Source organism: Marmota monax, unplaced genomic scaffold (assembly GCF_021218885.2).
Source record: "Marmota monax isolate L192 unplaced genomic scaffold, Marmota_monax_Labrador192_F-V1.1 WCK01_AAM20220418_F8-fsc00013, whole genome shotgun sequence".
In the NCBI taxonomy this organism is placed as follows: domain Eukaryota; kingdom Metazoa; phylum Chordata; class Mammalia; order Rodentia; family Sciuridae; genus Marmota; species Marmota monax.
In genome coordinates, this window is record NW_026692202.1 from 22,412,332 (window position 1) to 22,428,405 (window position 16,074).

The window sequence follows — 16,074 nt, forward strand, 5'->3', positions numbered from 1 at the left end:
CCTGGCCTTTAAAAAATTTTTTTCTGTTAATATAACTTTTATAATCAGTTAATATTTACAAAGAAGTCTGTCTGTTCTGGATTTGTACCTTATACAATTTTATACCTCTTGATTTCACATTCTGGCAAAAGGTTTAGAATTTATCCAGGTGTTTTAGTCAGCTTTTTCACTGATGTGACTAAAGGACCTGACCAGAACAACTATAGAGGAAGAGAATTTTATTTGGGGCCTCACACTTTTAAAGATCTTAGTCCATAAAAGGTTGGCTCCATTCCTCAGGGCTCAAGGTGAGGCCGAACATCATGGTGGAAGAGTATGGCAGAGGAAAGCAGCTCACATGGTGATCAGATAGCAGAGAGAGACTTTTGCCACACCCCCAGTGAACCATTTCAGTTACCACTCAGTTAACCCCTATCGGGGGATAAATTCACTGATTGGGTTAAGTTTCTCACAACCCAATCATTTATCCCCTGAACATTCTTGCATTGTCTCACATGTGAGCTTTTGGGGGATACCTCACATCCAAACCATAACATCAGGGAAGCCAGTTTCTATAACAGATCTAAAGGTTATCTGGATGAAATTAGTGTAAAAACAGGTACAATAAAATTTTGATTAATTCTGTTTCTGTAGAAGCTGAACATAATCTACCTTTTGATAACAAAAACCTGTGTGTGCTAAAACACACGATCTGTAGCTTTTTCTACTTTAAAAAAAACATTTGCTATTTTTATATCATGATTTTTAGATTCTTGTTTGGGGAAAAGGACCATTATCAGTTTATTAAAAAAATAAGCAAATTTTCAACAATGAAGAATTTCTCTCTTTATATTCATTCATTTTCTTTCTTTCTTTTCTTTTCTTTTTTTTCCCTCTGTATTGGGTTGTTTTACCACTACATTCCCAGCCCTTTTTACTTTTATTTATTTGATTATTTTTATTTTTGAGATAGACTCTTGCTAAGTTGTTGAGGCTGACCTCAAACGTATGGTCCTCCTACCTCAATCTCTTTAGTTGCTGGGATTATAGACTTTGCGCCACCATGCCCAACTATATTTATTTTCTGAAAAATTTCCCTTTGGAATAAATATTGAAAAGAGAGCGAGGTCTAGGAAAGGGATGATTAGGTCAAAATGGCTGAAGTTAATTAATATTGCTTAACTTGTTTTCAATATTTATTTTTTATTTTTGTTTATAGTAAAAAATACAGAATTTTTACAGCAAGCTGCTTTAGAAGAATATGGTCCCGAGCTTCATGTGGCTTTGAGAAGCCGAAGAGATGAATTACATTATTTAAGGAAACTTACTGAATTACTTTTCCCCTATATTTTGCCTCCTAAAGCAACAGACTGCAGGTATAAATAGACTAGAAAATATCATAGAAGTACTTATATACCATGCTATATGTATATTGCTGTTCTTGATTATATAAGAGTTCACTAAATCTTGGTATGAATTTATGATTTCAATAGTTTTTCATTTGAAGAAAATAATTTATTACATCTTAGGTGTTGCTTAGAATTTTTTCTTAAAAATGGATCTGGATCTTGGAAATCAAAGATAAATAAAGAATTAATTTTCTTTTTTGAGGTCATTATATTTTATTTTCTTGGTGTTCCTCTTTAAAGACATGTTCATTATGATTCTTGTAGGCAGAAACATTTTTGACAAACTATACAGACAAGTTTGGGTTTTAAGATATCCAACTCAGAATAATGCTTAAAGGTCAACAAATCCATTCTCTCTTATTCTAATAGAAGTACCTTTAGATTGTTCCATAAGTTACCTGGTTACTGTTACCCTAATAGTTCTTAGAAGAGAAATCATGGCTTATTTTACTGATATACTTTAAATATTAACCTTGTTTTTGAAAGCATTTTGTTTTAATATTTTTTGTTATTTTGTTTTAATATTTTAATGAAGATATCTTTAGCTAGGTACACTGGTGTGTGCCTTAAATCCTTGTTACTTGGGAGGCTGAGGCAGGAGGACTTCAGATATGAGGCCAGCCTCAGCAAATTGGTGAAACCTCATCTCAAAAGACAAAAATATATCAAATTCAATATCATAATTACAAAGTAATTATACTATTAAACATTTTAGTCTTAAACATTAGTTTAAAATGCAGACTACAATTCAGAAGTCTTGGATGGGACCTGAGATTCTGTTTTTCCAACAAACGCCCAAATGTTATTCATGCTACTGGATTCAGAACTGGACTTGGGAGTCCTAACTTAGCTAAAACAGACTGTTATTTCAGAGAGGAAAAAAATATTCTCTAATATGAGGGACACTAGAAAATAGTTCCTTCCATAAAAATACTTAAAATGTATTTTAAGTCTGTTTTAGCTAAGTTAGGACTCCCAAGTCCAGTTCTGAATCCAGTAGCATGAGTGGTCCCATCCAAGACTTCTGAATTGTAGTCTGCATTTTAACAAAATCTTTAGGTAGGTAGTATGCATTTGCAAATTAAGAACTATTGTAAATAATTAAATGTTTATTTCTTTTCCCAGGTCCCTGACCTTACTTATAAGAGAAATCCTGTCTGGTTCTGTGTTCCTTCCTTCTTTGGATTTTCTAGCTGATCCAGTAAGAAATTTAAAAAAAATTCTTTCAATTATAAAATATACTTAACATAAAACTCATTGTCTTAAACATTTTTATGTATACAATTTGGTGGTATTAGATATATTCATTTTTTAAATAACTTTATTTATTTACTTGTTTATATATATATGTGCCGCTGAGGATCGAACCCAGTGTCTCACATGTGCTAGGCAAGAGCTCTACCACTGAGCCACAACCCCAGCCTTGAGATAATTTCATTTTTTTATGCAACCATCACTATCATCCATCTCTAGAACTTTTTGTCTTGAAAAACTAAAACTATGCCCATTAAACAATAATTCCTCATTCCTTCCATCAGCCCCTGGCAACCACTACTCTTTCTGTCTTTATAAATTAGACTACTCTAGGTACTTTATATAAGTGGAATCATAGTGTTCCCTTATGTTGTTGTCTTATTTCACTTAACATAATGTCCTCAAGCTTCTTTCGTGTTGCAGCATGTGTTAGAATTTTTTTTCATTTCCAACACTGAGTAATAGTTTATTGTAGGTATGTATCACATTTTGCTTATCTGTTTATCCATTGATGGACAATTGGATGAGTCCCATCTTTGATCTAGCAGGATTTTGAAGAAATGGGAATAATAAGCATTTCAGATACCAAAATTAGATTTTCTCTGCCCATTTTCACAAAGGTTAAGAACTTGCATTATGGAGTTTAAAAATGTCTCTGTTTAATAAATAAATGCAGATGCTTAGCCACTGCTCCATTTGTTTTGTTATTTTTCTAGAAAATTATATAATACCAAAATCCTGAGAATTCTGGGCAGGATACAATAATGGAATTACTTTGACTTATGTTTATTATTTTTTACTAGGATACTGTGAATCATTTGCTTATAATCTTCATAGATGACAGCCCAGTGAGTATTGAACATATTAGAAAACTCCTCAGATTCACCAGGTTTTGATTCTGAATGTCAAATCACGTGTCAATTTTTCTAAGTTAATTCTTTTTCTTCTAAGCCTGAAAAAGCAACAGAACCAGCTTCCCCTTTGGTTCCATTTTTGCAGAAATTTGCAGAACCTAGAAATAAAAAACCATCAGTGAGTATTTTCTGCAATAAAATTATATTTGCTAACAGCCAATTTTAGAACACTTTATATAGCTTTAACTTACTCTTCCTCCTATATTGTATCAAGGTGCTGAAGTTAGAATTGAAGCAAATCAGAGAGCAACAAGATCTTTTATTTCGTTTTATGAACTTTCTGAAACAAGAAGGAGCCGTGCATGTGTTGCAGTTTTGTCTGACTGTTGGTAAGGCAAATACTTGTGTATTTTGCTTTTTAGAACTTTTTAATGTATTAGAATATTTAGATCAGATGTGGTGTTGTGTAACCATCTGTCATTGTACTAATTTTTTTTATTAGATATTCTAAGAGCAGTTCTAAGTCCCACTCACATTCCGGATTGAAGCATAAGCTATGATTGATTACAGTCAAATCCTAATGTCTGAAAAAAAAAATATTAAAAGTTTAGTATAATGAGAAAATGTTAAAACCCTGCATTAATGGTCCAAATCAATATCACTTTGTCACAGTTTTTGTTAAATAATCAAATGGTTAAATAATAAATCAATGTGGTTAAATAATCAAATATAAAAATATTTTGTTTTGATTATAGACTATATAATATCATGGATTATTGGATTCATGAGAAACTTTATGGACTGTCTATGAAGATTTCTTTTAATGCATGTAATTCCTTTTTAAAATATAACTTTTTAAAGTTATATTTTAAAATATAGAAAGTGAAACATAGAACTAAAAGGTACATTTTGATTACTTAAAAATGTATTCATCTTTGTAACCTACATCTTTATCAAAGTACAGAACATTTCCATCATCTTGAGAGTTCTCTTTACAATTCTTCTCAAGAGATTCATCCCTGCCTCTATTCCTGCCAAAGCAATCACTGATCTCCTTTCTCATGCCACAAATTACTGTTGCCTTAAAATTTCCTCATATAAATGAAGTCACATAATCTGTACTTTTGTGCCTGGCTTCATCTATTCAGGATAATGTTTCTTTTATAACTCTTCCTTCTTCTTGTATAGATTAGTAGTTTACTCTTTTTATTATTTCTCTATTCCATTGTATGAATATGCTACAACTTCTTTATCTAATTTCCTTGTAGATGGATATCTGAATTGCTTCCACTTTGGGGCTATTTTGAATAAAGAGACTATGACTATTTTTGTTGAAAGCTTTTTGTGGGCCTATATTTAACAATAGAGATATAGAATTGTTCTATAGAATATGGATATAGAATTACAGGGTTATACAGTAGATGTATGATTTTATAAGAAACTGCCTAATTGTTTTCCAAGATGTTTGTGCTATTTTTACTCTCCTGCTATATATGAGAGTTCTAGTTGCTCCACATGTTTACTAAAATTTGGTGGTGTTTAACTTTTGAATTTTATCCATGTTAGTGGATGTTTGGTGGTATCTTGTAGATTTAATTTGTGCTTCTCAAATGACTCTGTTGCATGCTGTAATATGCTTATTGGTCATCTGTCAATCTTGTGAAACTGCTAAAATCTTTTCTCTTTTGAATTCTTTTCTTTATGTCATTAAATTATAGGAGTTCCTTATATCTCTTCTGGATGTAAGTCTTTTGTCAGATATATGTATTATGAATATTTTCTTCCAGATTTGCATGTCATTTCATTTTCATTTCAGTATCTTTTAGTGAGTAAAACTTTTAAATTTTGATGAAAATCAGTATATCAGTTTTTGTTTAATGATTAGTGCTTTCTGTGACTTCCATAAGAACTCTTTACCTACCGCAAGTTGAGATTGTATTCTCCTATGTTTTTTCTCTAGTATAATATAGTCTTAGATCTTACATATAGATCTATGATCTATCTTGCAATAATTTTTGTGTTGGAATTAGGTAGAGGTGGAGGTTCATTTTTTTCCCTTATATTGATGTTGTTTTTCCAGTACCCAGTTTCTGAAGAGACATTTCTTTCTCATCTTTCATTTATTTTCTTTTGATTAATTTTTTTATTGATATGTGACAGTGGAATACATTACAATTCTTATTACACATATAGAGCACAACTTTTCATATCTCTGGTTGTATACAAAGTATATTCACACTATTTGCGTCTTCACATATGTACTTTGGATAATAGTGTCCATCACATTCAACCATCATTAATTACCCCATGCCCCCTCCCTTCTCCTCCCACCCCTCTGCCCTATTTAGAGTTCATCTATTCCTCCCATGCTCCCTCTCCCTACCCCACTATGAATCAGCCTCCTTGTATCAGAGAAAACATTCAGCATTTGTTTTTTGGGATTGACCAACTTCACTTAGCATTATCTTCTCTAACTCTATCCATTTACCCATCTTTAATTTCTTTGACTTTTCTTTTTTCAAATAATTTGACCACGTATGTGTACATCTGTTTCTAAGTTGTATTCTTTTCTGTTGTTCCCTCTGTCTGTTGTTTTCCCAGGACAAGTCTTAATTTCTTTGGTTTTGATCAGGTCTTGAAATTAGGTGGTCTTTTTACTTCATTCTTTTTCAAGATTATTTTGATTATCCTAGGTTCTGTGCATTTTTATGTAAATTTTGGGATCAAATCACCCCCTCACACATACAGGCACATTCTGTTTGGATTTTTTTTGAATGGGATGACGTTGAATGTTTAGATCAACAATTTCAGCAATGCTTAGTAATGACATTTAGCAATACATGAACATGGCATATTTTTCTATTAATTTCAACCTTATTTAATTTATTTCCATGATGTTTTGTAGTTTTTGTGTTAGGTCTTTATGGTTTGGGATATATTTCCATATAATATTTGAAATGATTCTTCAAATTGTTTGAGTATTCAGAAATTGAATTTTTTATATGTTGACTTTATATTCTGTGATATTGCTAAATTCACATTCTTTGTCTTACTTCCTGTGCTTTAGGAGTCTTGGAAGTCAGCTCCTAAGCCGAGATGATGGAGTGTTGGGCCTACATTTTCTTCTTGGTCTAATGCCTAGGTCCTTGAATCACTTTGAGTTGAGTTTTGTGCAGGGTGAGAGAGAAGGGTTAAATTTTATTCTACTACGTATGAATTCCCAGTTTCCCAGTACCATTTGTTGAAGAGGCTATCTTTTCTTTAATGTATGTTTATGGTGCCTTAGTTTAGTATGATATAACTATTTAAGTGGGTTTATCTCTGTGTCTCCTATTCTGTTCCATTGGTCTTCATGTCTGTTTTGGTGCCAGTGTTATTTTTTGCTATTTTTGTTACTATAGCTCTGTAGTATAATTGTGATGCTATTTCCTTCACTTATTGCACTAAGGATTGTTTTACTATTCTGGCCCTTTTATTTTTCCAAATGAATTTCATGATTACTTTTTTTCTATTTCTATGAAGAACATTATTGGAATTTTAGTAGGAATTGCAGTAAATCTCTATAGCACATTTTGATAGTATGGTCATTTTGACAATATTAATTCTGCCTATCTGTGAAGATGAGAGATATTTCCATCTTCTAAAGTCTTCTTCAGATTCTTCCTTTAGTGTTCTGAAGTTTTCATTGTAGAGGTCTTTCACCTCTTTTATTAGATTGATTCTCAAATATTTAATTTTTTTTGAGGCTATTGTAAATGGGATAGTTTTCCTATTTTCTTTTTTAGCTGATTCATCATTGGTGTATAGGAACACAATTAATTTGTGGGTGTTAATTTTATATTCTGCTATTCTGCTAAATTCATTTATGAGTTCTAGAAGTTTTCTGGTGGAGTTTTTTGGGTCTTCTAAATGTAGAATGATGTTGTTGGCAAATAGGGATAGTTTGAACTCTTCATTTCCTATTCCTGTCCCCTTAATTTCTTTCTTTTGCCTAATTGCTCTGGCTAGAGTTTAAAGGACTATGTTGAATAGAAGTGGTGAAGAAGGGCATCCATGTCTTTTTCCAGTTTTTAGAGGGAATGTTTTCAGTTTTGCTCCATTTAGAATGATGTTGGCCTTGCACTTAGCATATATAGCTTTTACAATGTTGAGGTATGTTCCTGCTATCCCTAGTTTTTCTAGTGTTTTGAACATGAATGGATACTGTATTTTGTTAAATGCCTTTTTTTACATCTAATGAGATGATCATGTGATTTTTGTCTTTAAGTCTATTGAGGTGATAAATTACATTTATTGATTTCCTTATGTTGAAATAACTTTGCATTCCTGGGAGAGCCCCACTTGATCATAATGCACTATCTTTTAAATAGGTGATTTGCCTTATTAAAAATTTTAGCATCTATATGTTCATTAGGGATATTGGTCTTCAGTTTTCTTTCCTTGATGTGTCTTTGTCTGGTTTTGGTATCAGAATGATACTAGCTTTGTAAAATGAGTTTGGAAGGGTTCCCTCCTTTTCTACATAATGGAACAATTTGAGTAGGTTTGGTGTTCTTCTTTCAAGATCTGGTCGAACTCAGCTGAGAATTAATTTATCAGGTCCTGGGCCTTTCTTTGTTAGTAGGCTTTTGGTGGCATCCTCAATTTCATTGTTTGAAATTGATCTGTTTAAATTTTCTATGTCCTCGCCATTCAGTTTGGGTAGGTCATATATCTCTAGAAATTTTTTGATGTCTTAAAGATATTCTGTTTTTTTAAATTTATTTTTTATTTTTTTAGTTGTTGATAGACCTTTATTTTATTTATTTATACGTGGTACTGAGAATCGAACCCAGTGCCTCAAGATATTCTATTTTATTAGGATTTAGATTTTCAAAATAGTTTCTGATTATCATCTGTATTTCAGTAGTGTTTGTGGTGATATTTCAGTTTTCATTGCAGATTTTAGAAATATGGGTTTTCCCCTCTTTATGATGGTAAACTTGGCTATGGGTTTATCAATTTTATTTATTTTTTCAAAGAACCAACTTTTTGCTTTTTTGATTTTTTTAAAATTGTTTTGTTGTTGTTTGTTTCAGTTTCATTGATTTTAGCTCTGATTTTAATTATCTCCTGTCTTCTGCTTTTGGTGTTGATTTTTGCTTCTGTTTCTAGGGTTTTGAGAAGTGTAATGTTAGATTATTTATTTGGTGATTTTCTATTCTTTAAATAAATGAGCTCAGTGCAATGAACTTTCTTCTTAGAACCACCTTCATGGTGTCCCAGAGATTTTGATGTGTTGTATCAGTGTTCTCATTTATCTCTAAGTATTTTTTATTTCACCCCGGATATCTTGGGCTATCCATAGGACATTCAGTAGTGTATTATTTAGTTTCTGGTTTTTATTTTATTATTGATTTCTAATTTCATTCCATTTGATCTGATAGAATGAAAGATATTATCTCCTTTTTTTTTGTATTTGCTAAGGGACGGTTTGTGGCCTAAGATATGGTCTGTTTTAGAAAATGATCCTTGTGTTGCTGAGAAGAAATCATATTCAGTCATCAATGGATAAATTATTCTAAATATGTCTGTTAGGACCTAATTATCAATTCTATTTTTTAGTTCTACAACTCTTTTGTTTAGTTTTTGATTGGAAGATCTGTCCAGTTGTGAGAGAGGTGTGTTGAAGTCACCCAGTATTATTGTGTTTGATTGTTGAATATGTGTGTTTGATTCTTGAAATTGAGAAGGGTTTGTTTAATGAACATAGGTGCTCCATTATTTTGGGCATAAATATTTACAATTGTTATATCTTATTGATGTATAATTTCATTAAGCAGTATGAAATGACGTTCTCTGTCTCTTATGATTAACTTTGACTTGAAGTCCACTTTATCCTAAACAAGGATAGAACCCCTCCTGTTTATGAGATCCATGTGAATGATATATTCTATTCCCATCCTTTTACCTTCAGTCTATGGATATCTTTGCCTATGAGATGTCTCTCTTGGAGATAGCATATTTTTGGTTTACTTTTTAAATCCAGTCTTCAAGTCTGTGTCTTTTGATTGATTAGTTTAAGCCATTTGCATTCAGTGTTATCATTGAAAAATGATTTTTATTCCCTCTCATTTTGATTTATTTTTGGTTCTTGATTTAGTTTCCTTTGATTGACTATTCTAATGTAGTTCCTTTCTTTGCTGATTTTCAATTTTATTTTTCATGAAATATTTGAGTATGTTTTTTAGTGCAGGCTTTCTAGTTGTAAGGGCTTTTGTTTCATTGTCAATTCTGAAGCTTAATTTTGCTGGGAATAGTATTCTTATTTGCCATCCATTTTCTTTCAGAGCATGGTATATATTATTCTAAGACCTCCTATCTTTTAGAGTTTTAGTTGAGAAATCAGCTCAAATCTGGATTGGTTTACCTCTAAATATGATCAGTTGTTTTTCCTCTAGCAGACTTTAAAATTCTATTCTGATTTAGTATGTTAGTCATTTTCATAATAATGTGCCTTGTTGTAGGTCTGTTGTGATTTTGTATCTTTGGTGTCCTGTAAGCCTCCTGTGTTTGATTTCCATTTCATACTTTAGGTTTGGAAATTTTCAAATAATATTTCATTTAAAAGATTGTGCATTCTTTTGGTTTGCATCTCTAAGAGTTCTTCTCTCCTCATAAATCTTAAATTTTGTCCTTTCTTGTTATCTCATATTCTTGGAAGTTCTGTTTGTAGTCTTTTAACTTTCCCCATAATCAGCTTCATCTTCAAGAGTATATATTTTGTCTTCATTTCCTGTAACTGTCTTCCAAGTGGTTTAGTCTTTCAATTGAATTTTTAATTTGGTTTATCGATTCTTTCATTTCAAGGATTTTTTACTTGATTTTTTTTTCAGAATCCTCATCTCTTTATTGATCTTTCACTTCCTGTATTTTCTCTCTGATTTCACTCCTTACATCATCTTTTACCTCACAGATCAGTGTAACTATGAACTTTCTGAACTCCTTCTCTAACATTTCTTCCAGTGTGCTGTCAATGAATTCTATTATTGAAGTATTTAGGTTTGTTTGGGGTGGCTTGTTCCCTTGATATTTCATGTTGTTTGTGTGTCTGCCCATCTTGCAGTGTGGATCTGAGGCAGTAGAGTTTGTACCCTATGGACTTATAGTATCCCTAAAGGTTTTCAATATTTCATAGTTTAGGGGTAGACAAATAATAGCCACAACCAATGCAAACACCATATAGTCTTAAACCATATAATTCCTGCACAATAAACAGAAATTATGTGATCAGTTATTGCCCACAGTAAAAATAGTAAGTTTGCAAAAGGGTTTACAGTGAACAGGGAGAGAACAGAAGAGATGTAGGATGTGATGATTGTGAGGGAGGAGGACAGATAATAGAAGTAAAAAATTAAATAATGAAAGAGGGGGCAATAGTGTTTGCCTGTTAGAAGAAAAGAGAAAAATAATCAAGGGAAACATAAGTGAGGGGAAAAAATTTCAAAACAATTAAAAAATAAATACAAGAATACAAAACAAAACTAAAATCCAAGATCTCATAAGACTCAGCCACGAATAATAACTGCCTTAAAAATGCTAGAAATGAGAAAAAAGGCAAATATGTAAATGTATAAGTGTCCATTAAATATTTAGCTCACAGTTACACAAAAAGAAAAGTTCTCTATGAACAGTTCAAAGAATTGTTTCTGTTGAAGTTCAAAAAATTCTCAGCCTCCCTTCTCAGCAGTGTTAGGTATGATGGACTGGAGTATGATGTCTGCTTCACCCTCATGGTGGTTTCGCTGGAGTATTTAGTAAGAGGAGATCGCTTAGGTAGGCAGAGCTCCTGGAGGCAGGGTTTAGGCCTAGGTAGGTTCCAGCTTCTTCTTTGAATGGTGATTGATATGAAGATTTTAAATCAGTGCACCTCCAGGGCCCAGCAGTTGCTGATCCACACTGGGAGACTGCACCCCAGGAATCTCCCCTGGGTTTCACTGGTATGGCAGAGGAGACAATGTTTTGTCCTCTCTATCTCCCATGGATCATGTGTTTCCTGATCTCCTGGGTTCAGTCTCCAAACTCCTGCCCACACCCTTTCAAATTCTCAGCTGGCTATGTCCCTCCCAATTGGTCCAGTGAGCCTCTGGACTCAAGGGGGAGAAAGGAGCTGGGTAGGTTTTCTGGATGTGTATTTGTATAAACCCCTCTCCTGTCTGATTTTCTCCTGGTCACTTAGGCATGTCCTATGTCATATGTTGTGGGTTTGCCAGGCCTGTATTTTGGGACCAACCTAGGTTTGCCAAGAAGTAGCTTGCACAGTGGCCCGTCCCCTCGGTGCGGCTACAAAATGGCTCCTTCCTCTGTCTTCTAGGGGCAGCTGGGAGAGATGCAGCTTCTTTCCCTTGCAAGGATATTGTAGCATGCATTTCAGGTTAATCTGGTAGTGTCTTTGATCTCATGCCACAGATCTCCTAAAAATACGGGTTCTTTTAATTTCCTATGCTTCATCTTTGCTCGTGAAGGACCACTCAGGCTAGCCTTGGCAGTTTGGGCACAGGGTAGTTCCTTCTATATTATTGTATCCAATTTCCTGAGTCCCCAATCTGCTTTGAATGTCCATTATTTTTCCCCAGTAAAGTCCTTTTTAAATTTCTTTTTCATATACCTTATTGAGAAGCTGCCTATCTGCTTTCTTGGTTTCATGCCAAAGAGGAGGCAGAAAAGTGACTTCCTCTATTCTGCCATCTTCAAGACCCATCTTATTAATATTTTTGACTTGTAGATTTTCTGCTTTTACTTTTAAAATTTCTTCTGCTAGCTTCAGAGTTTAGTTTTTCATTTTTTCTAGTTTCTTAAGGCTAGAGTAAAGATGATTAATCTGTATATTTTTCTTCTTTTGTATGTAGGCATTTGAATTTATTTAAATTTATAAATGTCCTTTTATGGACTGGTATAACTGAACTCCAAAATTTTTATGTTTTTTTATTGTTGTTAAGTTTGAAATATCCGAAAATGTCCCTTGTGGTACATTGTTTGACTCTTTGATTATTTTGAAATATATTGTTAAGTTTACAAATATTTTGGGATTTTTAAAATATGAGAGATCTTATTGTGATTGCTTTCTAATCTAATACTTTTTCCAATCAGGCAATGTTTCTGAATTATTTTAGCCCATTGAAATTTACTGAAATGTGTTTTATGGGCCATACATAGAGATGGTCGTAATGAATGTTCCATGTGTGTGTTCTGTTGTGTTGGGTAGTGTTCTAAAAGTAACAGTTTGGTCAAATTGGTAAGATTATTCAAACAATCTATATTCTTACTGAATTTTTAGTGGATCCATTCTCCCTTTGGTTTTTATAAATTTTGTTCATTTACTTTGCACATAGTGCAGACACTTTTAAGGTGGATAGTATGTCTTTATTTTATTTGTTTATTTTTATGTGGTGCTGAGAGGACCAGTTCCTCATATATGCTAAGCAAGCACTCTGCACTGAGCTACAGTCCCAGCCCCTTCTATTAACTTTTTGTGTCTGTTTTGTTTTTTTCTTCCTCTTCCTATTCTTTTAAGTGGTTGCTCAGAGTATATATCTGTCACTTATCATAGTTCTTTTAAAAATAATTCACTGCTATAGTGAATAGTGTTAAGAACTTCTGCACAGCCTTTAACCCCCATATATATTGTTAATTCTTTAAGTAGTCAACAAGTATCTATATACATTTGCAGGCATTCATACAAATATACACAGGCATTCATTTTACAAGTTCCTTAGAATTACTGGCTTATTTATCTTCCTGGTGATCTTTATTTCTTTCTGCAGAATGAGGTTTCTAATATTCTTTCCCTTCTGATAGAAATCCCTTTCACATTTCTTGTTGGTATTTTGTTGTTGTTTTGATGGTGCTTGAGATCAAACCCAGGCCTTCAGGCATGCAGGGCAAACACTCTACCACTGAACCACACCCCCAATCCCCTTTCACATTTCTTGTGTGAACCTGCGGAGGTTTCTTAGCTTTTGTGTGAGCAGGTGTTTACTGTTTACTCTTTTAATATATATATATATATTTTTTGGTGGTGTTGGGGATTGAACCCAGGACCTTATGCTACCAACTGAGCTACATCCCCAGTCCCTACTCTTTTAATTTTTAAAAGAAGTTTTCACTGAACATAGAATTCTAGGTTGACATTTTTTTCCCTCCAATTCAGCACTATAGTCAATTTTCCAGTGTTTTCTGGATAATGCCATTGTTTCTAATTAGAAATCATCTTCTAATCCTATGATTCTTCCTCTGATTGTAATGTCTCTTTTCTTCCTGATCATTTTTATGATTTTCTTTTTAGTTTTCAGCAATTTGACTATAATATAGTTTTAAAAATTTATTCTGCTTGGATTTCCCCATATTCCTAGATATTTGGGTTGATGTTCTTTATCAGTTTTGAAAATCTGTGGCTGTTTGTTATCTTTGTACCATTTTCTTATTCTTTTCCTTTTAGAACTAATTTATATATGTTAAGTCTTAAGGGAATGATAATTATATATTGTTGTCCCACAGGTTTTATCTGCTATGTTCCAATTTTTTTAAGTGCCCATATCCCCTTTTGTATATTCTTTGAATAATTAAGATTTAATGGGAAAACTCCTTGTTAACACCTCTTGGAATAATAAAAAAAGAGGAGTTACTTCTATCCTAATGCTACTGTCAGTTATTTTTGGAAAAAAAAAATTATGTTTTCATACTTAGCTCTGCTACCAGTGTGCAGCAAGCACCCATAATGGAGGGAAGTATTGTTTAAAAACATTGATTGGAGCTTAAAAATATATTTTTCATTGTTAGTGAATCAGATTTAAAAATACTAAAGGACATATGGTATAAAAATTTATCCACTTTGTTCTTTAGAAGCAATTTTAGAAATGTGGTTAATATTCTAAATTTTCATAATTTGCGTTGCTATTTATGTATTTACATATTTTATATTAAAAATTAAAAATCTGGTTAATTGCATTTCTCTTTCATGTAAATATTTTATCCCTAACATTTAAAAAATGCTGAAAATGATGAATAGATTTATAATTAAAATGAATTAGATTGCTAAAATGAATTTTAACATTGGGTATAATTTGAATAGGAATATGAAATTTTCATGAATAGTTTTATATTAAAATAACTTATGTTTCCTTCTTTCTATCTCTGATTTGTTAGAGGAATTTAATGATAGAATTTTGCGACCGGAGTTATCAAATGATGAAATGCTGTCTCTTCATGAAGAGTTGCAGAAGATTTATAAAACATATTGTTTGGATGAAAGCATTGACAAAATTAGATTTGATCCTTTCATTGTAGAAGAGATTCAAAGAAGTAAGTTGATGATGATGAAGAGAATGAATTTGATATCTCTTATAGTTTTCAAACTGTTTTTTCATGTATTCTCTGTTTTTTATTTCAATAACTGTATGTGTGGTACATGGGAAGCTTAAATTATTGTAACTTTAATATTAAGGGATCTTTTGTTAACTTTGCTTTTTAAAACATTCTTTTTTAAATACTCATATTACTAATGAGATGAAAGTTTTGAAAAGAGATGTATTCACAATTCACATAATTAATATTTGTCAGAACTGACCTAATTTCTGACTTTATTGACTTTTTACGGTGAAGTTTCTGTGAAACAGTTCTAAACTGTTTGTATACTTTTTTACTATAATGGATTTTAAACTATAATGTATTTATGTTACTCATAAATAATTTCTACAGTAGAATTTTTTTTTTAAATAGTTGCTGAAGGCCCATATATAGATGTTGTGAAACTTCAAACCATGAGATGTCTTTTTGAAGCATATGAACATGTTCTTTCTCTCTTGGAGAATGTATTTACTCCTATGTTCTGCCACAGTGATGAGGTGAGTCTCAATATTAACCTTGTTTGAGGATGTTGAGAAGTTTATAGAGTGAATCAAATAGAAAAATAAAACAAGGTTAGAAAGTAAATACCTTTTTCCACCATATAATCTCAATGGGTATTAGAAGTGACTACAAGTAACTTTACAAAACACAATTCTCCATACTAAAACCATGTTTGTGTTTATGTGGCATGATAGATTGGGACTGAATTGTTCTACCTGATTTTCCGTATGTCCCAGTCACTTTATAGTACTATAGTGACATAGAAACCCCATTCTTGTATATATGTTATTTAAGACTAGTGGAAATCCAAATCCAGTAGCTTGAATATTTCCATTTGCAATTCATTTTAATCCTTTGTTTCCTTGACTGAGGTTGTATTCACTTGATTTAAATAGCTTTTCCTATTTTTTTTTTTTTTCCGGGTGCTGGGAATGTAACTCAGATCCTTACACATACTAGGCAAGAGCTTAACCACTGAGCTACACCCCCAGCCCTTAAATAGCCTTTTCATTAAACTGGAAAGTAGAAAGATAAAGTGCCATGTTTTAATGTAAAATATTAGTTTAGTATGTCACAATAATTATTTATTATTTTGAAGTATTTCAGGCAACTTTTAAGAGGTGCAGAATCACCAACACGCAATTCAAAATTCAACAGGTAGGTATATTTAACCATATGCATATTTGGTTTTT

General features: G+C 32.3%; 1 protein-coding gene across 8 annotated transcripts in view; it reads left to right on the plus strand.

Moving 5' to 3' along the window:
* Positions 1-16,074, plus strand: part of Snx14 (sorting nexin 14) — a 120,712-nt gene that overhangs the window by 32,200 nt on the left and 72,438 nt on the right. For all 8 annotated transcript variants that reach the window (XR_009225887.1, XM_058575823.1, XM_058575822.1 and 5 more), the window contains exons 8-15: positions 1,199-1,355; positions 2,514-2,589; positions 3,446-3,490; positions 3,594-3,674; positions 3,771-3,885; positions 14,681-14,836; positions 15,254-15,378; positions 15,981-16,039. Coding sequence is in view for 7 of the 8 variants with exons in the window: in XM_058575823.1 (XP_058431806.1) it covers positions 1,199-1,355; positions 2,514-2,589; positions 3,446-3,490; positions 3,594-3,674; positions 3,771-3,885; positions 14,681-14,836; positions 15,254-15,378; positions 15,981-16,039 (814 nt within the window). In the remaining variant the exon portion in view is untranslated. The remainder of the gene's footprint in view (positions 1-1,198; positions 1,356-2,513; positions 2,590-3,445; positions 3,491-3,593; positions 3,675-3,770; positions 3,886-14,680; positions 14,837-15,253; positions 15,379-15,980; positions 16,040-16,074) is intronic.